This window comes from Corvus hawaiiensis, chromosome 9, assembly GCF_020740725.1.
Source record: "Corvus hawaiiensis isolate bCorHaw1 chromosome 9, bCorHaw1.pri.cur, whole genome shotgun sequence".
In the NCBI taxonomy this organism is placed as follows: Eukaryota; Metazoa; Chordata; class Aves; order Passeriformes; family Corvidae; genus Corvus; species Corvus hawaiiensis.
The window spans coordinates 10,864,044-10,877,382 of NC_063221.1; the positions used below are offsets into that span (position 1 = coordinate 10,864,044).

At 37.4% G+C, this 13,339-nt stretch overlaps 1 protein-coding gene across 2 annotated transcripts in view; it reads left to right on the top strand.

Moving 5' to 3' along the window:
• NEK7 (NIMA related kinase 7) overlaps nt 1-13,339 on the top strand; it is a 70,054-nt gene that overhangs the window by 18,709 nt on the left and 38,006 nt on the right. For both annotated transcript variants that reach the window (XR_007205282.1, XM_048312194.1), the window contains exons 4-5: nt 8,533-8,595; nt 9,164-9,274. Coding sequence is in view for 1 of the 2 variants with exons in the window: in XM_048312194.1 (XP_048168151.1) it covers nt 8,533-8,595; nt 9,164-9,274 (174 nt within the window). In the remaining variant the exon portion in view is untranslated. The remainder of the gene's footprint in view (nt 1-8,532; nt 8,596-9,163; nt 9,275-13,339) is intronic.

The following is a 13,339-nucleotide window of genomic DNA, read 5'->3' on the forward strand; positions in this document are numbered from 1 at the left end:
TTCTGTCGATTGTTTGCTAGAGTTTCTGCATTTTAATAGTTTTGGTTTTGCTGAGTTAAATGTATGCACTGCAGATTTCTGTCATATCTTGACTTGCTGTTTTCTGTGATTTCCTATGTGCTGCAGCACCAGGAGGCAGGGCTAGTCCTGGCAATCATAAAAAAGGAGACTTGGTTCCCCCTTCTGGGAAAACTGCCAGATATATACTACTTCAAAAGCTGAAATATATTCTAAGAACTTTGATCAACAGTCTTAAAACATTAGGCTAATTCTTCCTTCATTTTCATCATGTGAGAAACCAAAAAGGTCAAATGTGACTTGAAATGCATGTCAATTAAGGTGGATGTGGAATGCCTGGGTACTTGAAGAAAGTCGTAAAGTCCAACCATGAAATTTTTATAACAGTGCGTGCATTAAGAATACAGAGGCATTTTAGCATGTATACTCTGAACAGTGTTTCAAAAGGCAGTATGTGTAGCTGTATTCTCACAGCAGACTTTCCAATTCGACAGAAGATTTTTTCGATGTCTGAAGAGGACATCACCTGCTGTCCATGTACAGGTGATGGTTTCTACAGCAGAAAAGCTTTCTTATTTAATTTTTATTTAATCCCTTAATACTTTCCTAAGAACATACTTGGTTGTTGGTAGGAAGTAGTGTTAAAAAGTTGTCTTTCCCAAATGGTTTTATCCTGACAGGATTCCAGTTGTCTTCAAGTGTCCCACATAGGTTGTTGGTTTTCCATTGAAAGTTATTACCTGGTGCACATCAGGAGGGGGCTGTGTTCTGTGACCCCTAAAGTCACTTTCCTTGTGGAGACTAGATGTGTGTGGGAGACTACTGTCTGAATGGAAAGTGAGACTTGCTTAACCTGGAAGGGGAAAAAAATTCCTTAGCATATAATGAATGACACATTACCCAGAGCTCAGAAGGCTCGTGGCAGCACAGTGTTTGGCACAGCCATTCCAGCTTGCATAGTTGACATCTAAAGCTGTTCCTTTTGGACAGAAGACCATCCCAATTGTTACTGTGCTTCTGTGACCTTTCCTAAAATTTCCTAGAAATATTTTTGATAAATATAGTCACAATACTTAATTTCACTATAAAATTTGTTTTCATAGATGTCATTTGTTGAGAAGTAATTGCTTTTCCAATGAGCTGAAAAATGAGTCTGTTCTATGATGGTGCTTCTTTTGATTTCAGTCATGTTTGATTTTATTCAGATTAAAATACTCCTTTTTTTCCTGACGTCTTTTTAATGGAAGCTCAGCATGGACAAAACAGGAGAAATGTGTCTTTCAGTTATGAAAGAGAGGCTTTATTCTATTTTAGACCTGTGCATGGATTTCACTCTCTACATTAAGACAGTGTCTCTAAGTGCTCTACATTGTTTTAAATAACATAACTGAGATCTGAACTTCTACTTTTCCATTGTCTGCCCATTCTCATCTCACATCTTCTCTACTACTTGCCTTTCTCTCCAGTCTTGCAAGTCGTATCTGTTCTATCCCCTCCCCATTTCATTTTTCTGGCTGGGTTAGGTGTGTGCCTGTTTCTTTTATGTGTATTTGGTAATGGTACCCCATGTGTGTCTCTACTGTCAAGGCTTAGAATCCTTCAGTTATCCTCTCTTGGAGTTGCAGGATCTCAGGCCATTATTTGTTCCAAAGGGATTGCCAGTTTTGAGTTCTTATGAAGCTTTCCAACAAGAATGTTTATTTTTCACTAATAAAATTTCATTTGACTGAAATACGTACAGTATTGATAAATGTTACATTTATGTGTACAAAAGGTATGTTTGTGGAATAAAATGTGAGCAGAAGCAAGTAGCAGTAAGATGTTGTGGGAGAAAGGAAGAGTGGTTTCTGTCACCATCTGCTTGTCCTGAATTTGTAGTTGCTGCTGAGTCCAGATGACAGGAAAAAGTAGTATTCTTGATTTGGTTTTCATTAGGATATGTAGCACAGTGAGACTTGTTTAACTTGCAGGTTTTATAATAGTAATTTAACCAGCAGAATTTGCAAAATGGTATGTTGGGTCTTTTCTTCTTGTACCTTTTGTGCTTCATCTTCCCATGTTTGATTTGCCTTGTGTAATTAGGAAAGTAATAATTAGATTTTCTTTTTCCAGCATGGAACTATGTTTCTGAGATGCTGTTAAAATATTACCTAAGTAAAACCAGAAATAAAATCATATCTTCACTACTTATCTTTCATAAATGTCTAAACTGTATTTTGAGCTAAAGAAACATCAGAAAAGATCAGCCACAAGTAAGCTGGGACTGTAGCAGTATAAATAGAAAAGCTTCTAGGTGAGTTTCTTAACACATGCTAAGTGTCAGGTCCAAACTATCCTGCAGATGCTGCCTGAGGAAGCAGCAGTGCCTCTCTGCTGCTGCAGCTCTGGGTAACCCTTGCAGGAGAACACCTCAACAGTGCAGTGTTCTGTGCAAACACCACACCAGGAGTCCCTTCCAAGGGCAAAGCAAGCAATTACTAGGTACTGGAAAAATGCTCACAAATCATCCCTAAATGGCAAAGAGTGGTAAATATCTAAGTCAGTGACTGTAAGGCTGTATGAATTCACTTTATGAACTATTTTTTAAGGAAACCTTAGCTGCTCAAAATTTAAAATACTAGGTAAAGCTGCATATTTCAACAAAATTTCAGATTCATTGCATTTCTGCCTTACATTGTTCCACCTTTCTTTTCCTTTCATTCCAAAATTGGAGGCCCCATGTTAGAGATTCAGACAATGAATCCTTTTATCTGGGACATACATTCATTATTCATTGTGCATTGTCAGTGGATTGCTACTTCAGGCCTGAATTACAGTTAATTAATCTTAGAAAAGCACTTGTAATTTCACACTTTATGAAGCAGTATTGTCTCAGCACGGCAGTGCTGTGGTGGCAAAATACTCTTAATGCTTGTTGCTGTTCAGTATTGTTATCTCTTAATATTTATGTGCATTCGGGTCTTTATTTTGCTTACTTCTCTGAAGGTTTACATTGCAGCAGTCACGCTTTTGGTTTGGAAACGCTTTTTGATATTTTTATTGTATACAGAATTTCAAACAGAACAGACATAGGTTTAATTGTTACTTCAATGATAGGTTAGAAAGACCTTTATCCTTTTCAATACTGAAAAGGAAAACCTGGAAAAGTGATGGTCTAGAGCAAGTTGAGTCAGATAGATTCCCAGCTTGGCACTTTCCTTCAGGTGGTGGATTCGGTTGCTGGCTGGTACTTGATCAGATACAGTTGGGACATAGAAGCTGGGCGTGATGTTTTCCATCAGGTGGTTCCATGTTTCTAAACTTTTTGCTATGCCTGTAGCTTTGTGGGAGTTTGTATATAAGAACTTCACTCAGGAAGTTGAATTAATATATTGCAACTCCTTTGTTTAGTTTACACATCTGCATAGGAACAGTTCCTGCTCTGTAGCTTACAACAGCTTAAAAAGTATTCTAAAAATACCAGTATCTCTTGACAGTACTTACAACTGACATTTCTGGAATGCTGAAAGAAAAGAAACTATGATCTATGCTTACATGAAGGTACTAGAGAAGGGACTGAATGCAAAGTTACTGGAGATCCCTCAATTGCATAGCACACAGAAATGTGATAACTATCAATGTATGTTTGTCCTTCTACTCTCCTTTTGTACACAGTTGATTGCAGGGTGAGATGAAAAACTGAGAGCTAAAAAGATTTATTTCGCTCAGTGTGCTTGCTAAGTGGAAAAAAATCTGCTAAGGGCTTCTAAAATGCTCCTTTAAGTCTCTTCAGCTGTATTTGCCTAATTGTTTTAAGGAGTTTCCCAGTAATTGCTAACTAAGGTAAAATGCTTACCACAATTAGACTTTTTGATTGCACTCTTTATGAGAACTGTCACATCATAAAAATATTTGTTTGCTGCTTATTAGGTTTTTTTTATACAATCATAATTCATGTTTAGAAATGTTGATCTTATTATAGTCCTAGAAAATAGAAATTGGGGGAAAAGAATTAAAAGTTGTAATAGGAATATATTCCACTGTGCAATTTGTGCTGAGTGGAGTTGGTGCTGACTAGAGAAGCATGCTTCCAAACTGAATTACCCTGTGATCCTGACCTTGTAAGTGGAGTCAAGAAGTTGAATTATTTTGTTAGTCTGATGAGTACCCTAGCAGTCTAATCTAAATACAGCAGTTTTTATTGTTAGCCAATTACAGTGATGATACCACTTGTTGTCTAATTATTGCTAGTTTCCAATAATCAATATGTGGAGCATCATCAGTGACCTGAGCTCTGCTGGGAGGAGGATGCTGGTAGTGTCTATGGGAGACTTTGCAGAGTGATTTCAAGCAGTCAGTTGCTAATGCTTTGTGTTGATCCAAAAGCTTATTGTTCAAGCCTATCCAAAAATCTGAAGTTTTTTTAGATTTTTGTTTTATCTACCGTAATTTCCTTCAGGCCATGCAGTTGCACAGAGCTGAGCTGAATCTAAAACCGGGTTATACACAACTCATTTGACCGCAATGACTTTGGTACAGTTAAGTCACTCAGCTCTGGGGCATGTGCTGCTACAGCTAAAACCAAGCTCAGAAAATGAATGCAGTCCCAGGGAAGGCTGGACAAAAGGTTGGGAGTCCTTAGGCAGTGTGTGTCTTGAGATGGGGGTGAGACCTGTGGCGTGCTGATGGCAATGGTGGTACTGTCTGTGCAGGGCTAAAAGTCTTGTGTGTGTGAGAGAGATCTGTGTGCAGCACTTGTGCATAGGCTGACCTTTCAGCTGGGTTTGCTGAGTCACAGGAGCTGAAGGTGGAATTAGTCCGCCTGCAAAGCTATAAACTGTTCCTGTCATGATGGAAGCACTGACATCCCTCCACACCGTTACACTGATGGCCAGTCTGAAGCAAACCTCGGGCAAAGGGCAGCCTCTCCTGCTAAACAAACCTTCAGAGTGCTGCCAGATGCCATGTGGAGTTCTGACATGCACTCAAAAGGATGTTCTTAAAGTCTTTCATTGCAACTTCCATTTTTCAGGGTAAGACGTTCTTCAGTGTTGAGTCATCTGCTGGTGAGGAAGCACAGAGGTTTTTTCCTTGTGTTTACAGCAACCTCCTTGTGTGAGCTGACATGGCTTGTTACACTGGGATCCTCTGGTCTGAACTGCAGCAGTTTGACAAAATAGAAAATCTCTGAAAGCTTTTTGCATCTGATGTGATTCAGAGGTTCTCCAGATGCCATGGATTGAAGGATATTTTTGCCCTCTTTTTGGTTGGTTTTTTTTCTTTTTTACAAGTCTTTTTGTTGGAGGAAGTTAATGTCTGTGAAGCTGAAATTCTGGATTTCTGGGAAATGCTATTGATAGTCTTTTGAGGTTAGATCTGGATTAAAATCTGAGAACCACAAGAATGCTAAACAGTAAATCCTCAGAATGTCTGTGTTTAGTGTTGTAAGGATCAAATAAGACTTATTTTTACTGCCTTGCTATATTTAATTTAGGTAATTTTTGAAATACTCGGTTTAGCTGAAGCTGTGACAAATTTGCCAAGCTGCTTATGAAGTGCAGCAAAAGTAGAGGGAGTCATGTTTGTAAAACCTAAGTCTGTCCTTTGGGGAGAGCAGCTGCTTGGTCTAGGCTATTTCATGCCGTTTAGTAACATATTAGAAGTACTGGGAATACTATCCAGACTAAACAAACAAAACTTTGTGTTTCCCATGCCTTGATTCTAGATTTGTCACAGTCCTGAGTCTAGGGTTTTATTTTTGTTGTTTTGTTATTCCTCTATGAGAGGTACTGATTAATGTCCCTATCAGAGGTGTAGTTTGTAAAAAGAATTTTTCTTGCAAAACCTGTTAGTTTAGGTGTGTAGGGAATTGTTCCTGGAACAGGTAAATTATGCCTCTTGGCATATTGGAACAGCCATTAACAGGTGCAAACTGCCTTGTTTTGTCACAAAATGAAGCTCTTTTGATTTGCATCTTGAAACTGTGCTTTTGGTACTTTTTCCAAATCTTACAAGGAGATAGTTTGTGTACAGTTTTCAGTCTGAAATTCTATCCCCAGTTTTGATTAGGTTTTCCGGTGTGTTTGGGGTTGAATCTCTGTATCATTTATAAGGAATGCTCTTAGGTCATTGTTGTCTAGAGCTTGGCAAAAATGTGAAGCCTCAAGGTGCTCCCCTGTACCTGTTCTCTTTTTTTCCTTGCTTCCTGATACATTTTCATTGATTGTTTTTGGGGGAGGGTGTATAAATTTTTCCATTTCCTGGTCTCTTATGTTTATAAGGAAAAACATTCGATTTCATGCCTTCTCAGTATTTCCTCAGGTAATGTGCTACCTGTAATATTTAGGATTTTCTAAAATGTTTCCTAGGAAAATCGTCAGACTCCCTCATGATTGTACCAAACACTAGGGCTTTAATCTGTTGTCAGAATTATTAAAGAGCCATGCTTTTTCATTCAAAGTGTAGATCTATAACAGATACAGGCTATTTCATCTTCTTCACTAAGTTTCCAACTTTAACTCTTAAGCTCTTTTCTGTTTTTTATCAGTGTTACTTATCTTTTAATACTTGTACCTGTAATTTCACATATAGTACTCTTTTCTTTTACTACATCTGAAATTGCTTTATTTCTAAGTGTTAGCATTCCTTTCTTGTGACTTAACCTGCTGTGTTTCTGTTAAGTCTGCCACAGTCTCCTGCTTGAGTAACTGCTTTTAACTCAGTCTGTTTATTTCCCATCATCCTGGCATTAATATACAAGTAGTCTGTGGTGGCTTATTCCCTTTCTTTCTTGTTCAGTAGTTTTGTTGTTTTGTTATTTTCTTCTTTCTTTTCTTTTACCCTTTTTCTTACTACTTGCAAGTCTGGCATTTCAGCTCTTGGCTCAAGAGTTGTCCTTTTTTAGTTGTTGATTTTTTGTTTTTGTTTTTTTTTTTTCCCGAAAAGTAAGTCTAGTATCCATTGCAGGCTCTTCTTTTTTATGGCAGCTCTGAAGACAGAAGATTGGATGTGTGAAGAGAAATAGTGGTTAGTGAAGAGCATGTGTGTGCTCTGTGAGGCCTGTGCTCCATGCATGAAGTTTCTAGATGTCTCCTTTCAGTTGATTAAAGGAAGGACAAACATACTGTGCAGAGTGGTGTAGAAAATGAAGGTGAGGTTTAGCAGATCATATGCAGACTCCCTGATTTGTTTGAACTTCTTGGGGGAGAGGGAAAGAAGGTGTGATTCATGTGAACAGAGTGGCAGTCGGTTTGAGATGACCTCTTTGCAGACATTCAGTACTGAAACTGCTGTTAATCCATGTTTTTGTTTCTGGGGTTTGTGGCAGGATATTAAATAGAAGTTGTCAGCTGTTGAGCTTTTGGTTGGAACCAGATACCTGTGATCTTCACAGGACATAATACATCTTTTCTTGGTGACTATTTATCTAGAAAGGTGATGTGCATGAGAAGTTCTAACTGGAAAAGGTAATTTCATAAATGTTGTGGCAATGAATAAAGCTGAGTGTCTCTTATTCTTCTGGATAGTTCAAATACAATACGCAGACCACAAAGAATTTGGTGATTTTTTTTTTTTTAGTTTTGTTTTGTTAAACGTGTTTGTTAAATTCAGAAAGTAATCAGAAATGAGAGAGGAAGGATTCTTAGAGGAAGTAGCATTTTGGTCATTTTTAAGGGAAATAGTCATGTATGGAGGTGCACGTTTGAGAAAGTGAAGTGAAAACCCAAAGGTGGTAAAAAAGGGAGTGAAAATAGACATTACATTAAATATAGATGTGTAGAATTTGGACAAGGACTCTAACGGGAGGAAGAAGTACTTCAAACAAAAATTGAAATTAGTGGAGAGTAGAGTGGCTAACTGGAGAAGGTGAAAATGAGATACATTGCCAAGTAATTTGGAGTAGATGTGAGGTGGGAAAAAATGAAGAGCAGAGATGTCATAACTGTAAAAGGCTGTAAAAATCAAGGTGACAGATGAGGACTTAGAAAAAAGTGCTCTAATAAACAAACAAACAGCATAACCCAAGTCCCTTCTTTGCTGGCAGAAGGGAAGGAAATGGGAGTGAAGGAGTTGGAGGTGACAATGAAGTTTTGATCCCGAGAGTAAAATAGCATGCATTATTTAGAATTGAAATGAAAGACTGTAGCAAGACTAAGGGGAAAAAAAAGGTATGCTCAGTACTAAAGAGTCAGTTTGTGAAAATGGAGTGGCAGAATGGGATAGGAGCCTGAGATTTGAACTATGTATAAGGTGTGCTAAATTATTGCTGTGTCTTCGAACAGATATGCAGAGGTGCAATTAAGTCATTGGAAAGCTTGTACTTACAATGGACTTGTTTCCTGTGAGGGGACTAAAAGAATGGCCACAGCACTAAATCAGTGCATCAGAGCATTAGAAATATTCCTAACTGTAATATTACATCTTGCCATGAAATGCATAATTCAAGTTGCTTTATGGATGCTATGAAATAAGGATAATGATCACTCAATTTACTATATTTTTATCACTTAAAATTGTTTTATCTCTTGTGCATAGATATTTGATTTAATGGATGCCAAAGCCCGTGCTGACTGCATCAAAGAAATAGATCTTCTTAAGGTAAAAGATTTGTTTAGAAAATGTGCAACCATCATCAAAAAGTGTTATGTTTTTCATAGACATAGTTGAGGTGTCCACTGGCTTTTTGTTTAGAGTTTTTAAAAGCCTCACTTTGAAGAATTTTCTGATCTTTATTTCCTCAAAAATTAATATCGAGAAGTAAATCCAATAGAATAATGACTAACATTTCAAGTAGAAGTTTCTGCCAAAATTGCAATATTGTGAATGACTGTGTCCTTTGTACAGTAAAATCCTGACTTCAAAAATTGATACTGCTGTTTACTTCAAAAATTGACTTTGCCGTTTCAGATAAGTTGGATATATACCTTGAAGCAAAATTCCTCTAAAATTGCAGTGTCAGTCACCATGTAGATCCTAAAATGCCATCCTGTTCTTGCAAAGTATTTGTACGTGCTTCTCAGCAGCATTTACTTTTTGTAATTTGTATCATAGTGAAATCGATTTCAGGGGTTGTTCTGTTTGCCTAAATGAGAATGTTTCCTGTGTTGGACTTAAAACATGTGGTGTGCTCTTCACTAAAATGTGAATTACTATTTTGCTTTCTTAGCAACTGAATCATCCAAATGTAATCAAGTATTATGCCTCATTCATTGAAGACAATGAACTGAACATAGTGTTGGAATTAGCAGATGCTGGAGATCTCTCTAGAATGATAAAGGTAGGGATTAACTTTTTTTTTTTTTTAAATAAGAGCTTGTAATGTTCAACTTTGGCTTTTCATTCTGTGTGATCATCACTGGGTGAAATGCAGTGAAAACGTCAGGAACTGTAGAGAAAAGTAAGGTGTTAAGGCTGATTTTTTTTTTTTTTTTTTTTTAATATATGCCCAATATTGATGCTTAGTATTTTTAACACTGTTGCCCAGAATGTGAATGCAGATGGGACCATTAGTAGACTGAAGTTATATTAGCACTGGGGAGAAGAAAAAAAGCCTGTAAAGAAAAGCTCTGTCGCTACCATTTAGAACAATCCATTTTAATGGCATTCTGGTTTTTTTGGCATGATTGTGTTTTGTGTTCCAATATTCTATTCTCTATAATAGCAGTGAAAGCAGAGAACAGGTGTCATACAGCAGAAGTGTCTTCTAGAACTTGAACTGCTAAAAATATATTTCATATTTCCTTGAAATTACATGAAGTGAGTTTACTGATACATGCTTGTGCATGATGGGTTAATTGCTTTTCTTTTTGTAGTTTTTAAATGCTTATTTAGCTAATCAGAAAAATGTATCCAAGACCCATTGTATAAAATTCTGTATTCTAAAACTTCTATTAAGTTTGAAGTGCCTTTTTAAAATGTTTCTTGGTCATTTGACAACTACTTCCCCTCTTTCCCTTCCTTTTTTCCACTGGGTCTTGGGTCTAGTATGTCCTTTTAGCATTTTTTCTTGTGTGCACACCAATGTTATTGCTGTCAACACAGCACAACACCACTGTGGGTACAAACAATGCCAGTCAATTAGTGTTCACTCAGCAGCAGCCGAGCACAGAACACAGTCAGGCTGTTTTGCTTGGGACCTACATGAATAGAGAATGTTAATTTCTTCATTAATGACTTTCATGCTGATTTTTTTTTTTGAGCTTTTGAAGAATATTCCTTTCTAAATTGGTAATTGTAAGGTAGGACAGTCAAAATTTAGTTCTAAGCAGGTTGACAGCATCTGTTAATATTTATAGCCAAATGTGATATTTTTCTTCATCTCATGAATTATTAATTCTGTGGGCTTACATTTCATAAAACATAAAGGAAGGTTTGTCTTTTCTTTTGAATGTTCAGTTTTGACACAACAGTTACTAATATGAGTACTCTGTGACAGATTGCCTTATGGCATGTCTGGTCTTATGACCCATCGAAGCTTTTTCTTTTTTCCCCTGCTTTTTTTTCATTATTTAATTTTAAATCCAATGTGTGGCTTTTTCAGTGCAGTTGGCCTCATTACACCTTGTTCAAGTCGGTGGGTATTTCTTACAGGCTCGATCTTGGAGGCACTTTGTGATTGTCCTCTTAACACAGGGATCATGTTTAATGTAGCAAACTTAGATTGCTGTTTGATGTTAATGACAGCCTATCAGGCTATTATTAAATATGTATGAGGTGTCACAATGCACTGTGTCTTCATGCTGCTGGTGGAGGAAATGATTTGGTAGATTACTTTGACAATATGAGTTTAAATGTGGGGCTCACCATTCTTAAAAATGTATTTTGAAAATTGCCTGAAAAATAAATTACATGTAATAGTATAGAATCTTCCTAGAAGTGGGGCTGCCTGTCACACTATTAAGGTAAATAACTATGTTGTCTTATCAAGATAAACAAACTGCTTGGGTTTCCAGTGTTCTTGCTAGAATGTTGTTCTAAGTCCTTGGAGAATGTTGAGACACCCCCAGAACAGTGTTTGGGTACCAGGCTTGTGTGATTTGTAGAGGGGATCAAGGATGTTTTTGAAATTGTAAATGACCACAGCTTGAATGACGCTAAAACAATATTAATGTGAGGGAAAACTACTTAACTAGTTTACTTGGGTATTTGTTACGACATTTTTAGCACATCAGAGAATACTTACAAGGCTGCTGTGCCTCACAGTGCACCTTAATGAATTCTTTAGTTCTTCCCTTAATGAACCATATCCTTGCTGCCCAGCTTTTGTATCGTCCCTCTTGTTACCTGTGAATAATACTCTCTTTGTCCCCATTGAGTAGACAACTGAGGAAAATCACTTGGTGCATTCATATGTATTCTAATAGAATTCATAGAATCTGCTGTATGTCCAAAAAGAAGCAGCAGTGCATTGGCATTTACATATCACATAATGAAATCAGAGGTATCTCGTGTTCTCTCTGCTGCTCTGTTTATGTATGTACATACACAGATTTAATCCACTTTACCTTAATTATTTTTTTAATTATCTCTGTCACAGGGAGATGTTTCAATATAGCCTCCATTCTCAAAAGCAGGAGAGTTCAAAATTGAGGATTTCTTACAGTACAGCTTTTAATGGCCTGTTAGAATTCTTGAACGTGGCATATTGGCGTAGCAGTAAAACTGAGAGGGGAACATTGGTGAGGGGGAAATATGTGTTTGACTCTCAGTTGGTTTTGCACTGCAGTATGTACCTCAGCACTGTGTAACCCCTGTGTGGGCGTGGTGAAAGAAGGCAAAATTCTGCATTTTTTTGTGTCAGTGAATTAGGTTGCTGGATACTATTACCTCAAAGATACTACAAGGAAATCATTCTTAGCTATTGTGCTAAGTCCCAGTAGCTCATGGTCTGTTGTTCGTCTGTGGTCTCTGCTGCAGAACATGTGATAGTACGTGGCTGCCAAGGTTCAGGGTAGTTCATGAGAACTGATGTTACCTTGTAATAGCACCTCCTTCTGCAAGACAGTAATACGTTGTAAAGCAAGTTTGGGGCTTGGTCCCTTTTCTTATTAGTCATGGTTCTCCTCTGCCACAAGCAGTGACAAAGTGAAAATTTTCAGTGGGTTTTTCAGTTTTTCTTTTTTCAAGCAGCAGTTGATATATTGGATAAAGAAATTGCCACAAATAAAGAAGAATCTACTAATTGAATTAAGAAAATACATTATAATAATTTAGTAAAAAGAGATAGTAAAGTTTGTCCTGAAGATGTTGGAACAAGAGAATTTGAATTATCTTGCAACGTAATTAGCATATTATTTAAGGCTAAATATGAAATTACTAGGCTTGCAAGAAGGGATGTTATCAAGGTACTAAAGTCTTGGGACTTTTCTTAACTCAGCAGTAAACTTTCAAGTCTATTTCATTTCTGCAGTTATTTTTAGTTTTTAGGTTCTTCTGGCAAATAATCTTAGTGCACCAAAAAAATGCAAACTTTAAACTGAATATGTCATACAGATCTTAAGGAAGTTAATCATGTTTTGGAAACAAGCAGGAAAGCTTTCATCTAAAAAGTTGAAAATATGTGTGCAGCTTTCTCAAGGTAGATGGGAAATAACTTGAATTCTACAAAATGTCACCTAGGCACTTCACCCACTCCTCAGACAGCACTTTCTGTGTGTATTTTTTCAACTTTATTTAAAGGTAAATATACTATAATTAGCCTGGTAAAATAACAAATATTTTAAAACATTTAATCAGTATGAAGTTCCTATTTGATATCTCCTATTTGATAGCTAAGAATGGTGAATTCTTTGTCCTTGAACTTTTTTTTTATAGGGTAGTCCAAATGCAGGAATAGTCACTTCTTTCCAAGCAACTGATGCATATCTAAATTGCTCCTTGCAGGAGCTGGAGCTCTGTTCAGACTTGTTTGAAATCTCATTGATTCTAATTTCAATGTTTCGCTAGTTGTGGATATTTTGGGCTTCACTGTATGAAACTGCATCAGGCAATTTCTCCTCTCCACATGGTCTGGAATGCAGCTCCTCCTTCCCATGCCAAAGGATATTAGCTCTGGAGTTTTTTGAGACTTCTTTGCAGCACTATGACGTTGGCTAGCTTACCTGTGCTAAGGGGTAGCACCCCTTTTTTGAGCTTGGAAGCAATTTTAGCTTCATTCCCTGGCAGCTTTGCCAGCCCCAGGTGCTGCTGCTGCCTGTGTGAAGGAGCCACGACTCCACTGCAGCCTGAGTGTCATGGTGAGAGGTGGCTGCAGGGCGAGAGGTGACAGCCTTTGGGCATCTATGGACGTGTGGTACTGGCAGTGCTTTGGAAGGGACAGCTGTTACAGTCTGCCTTCCCTGAA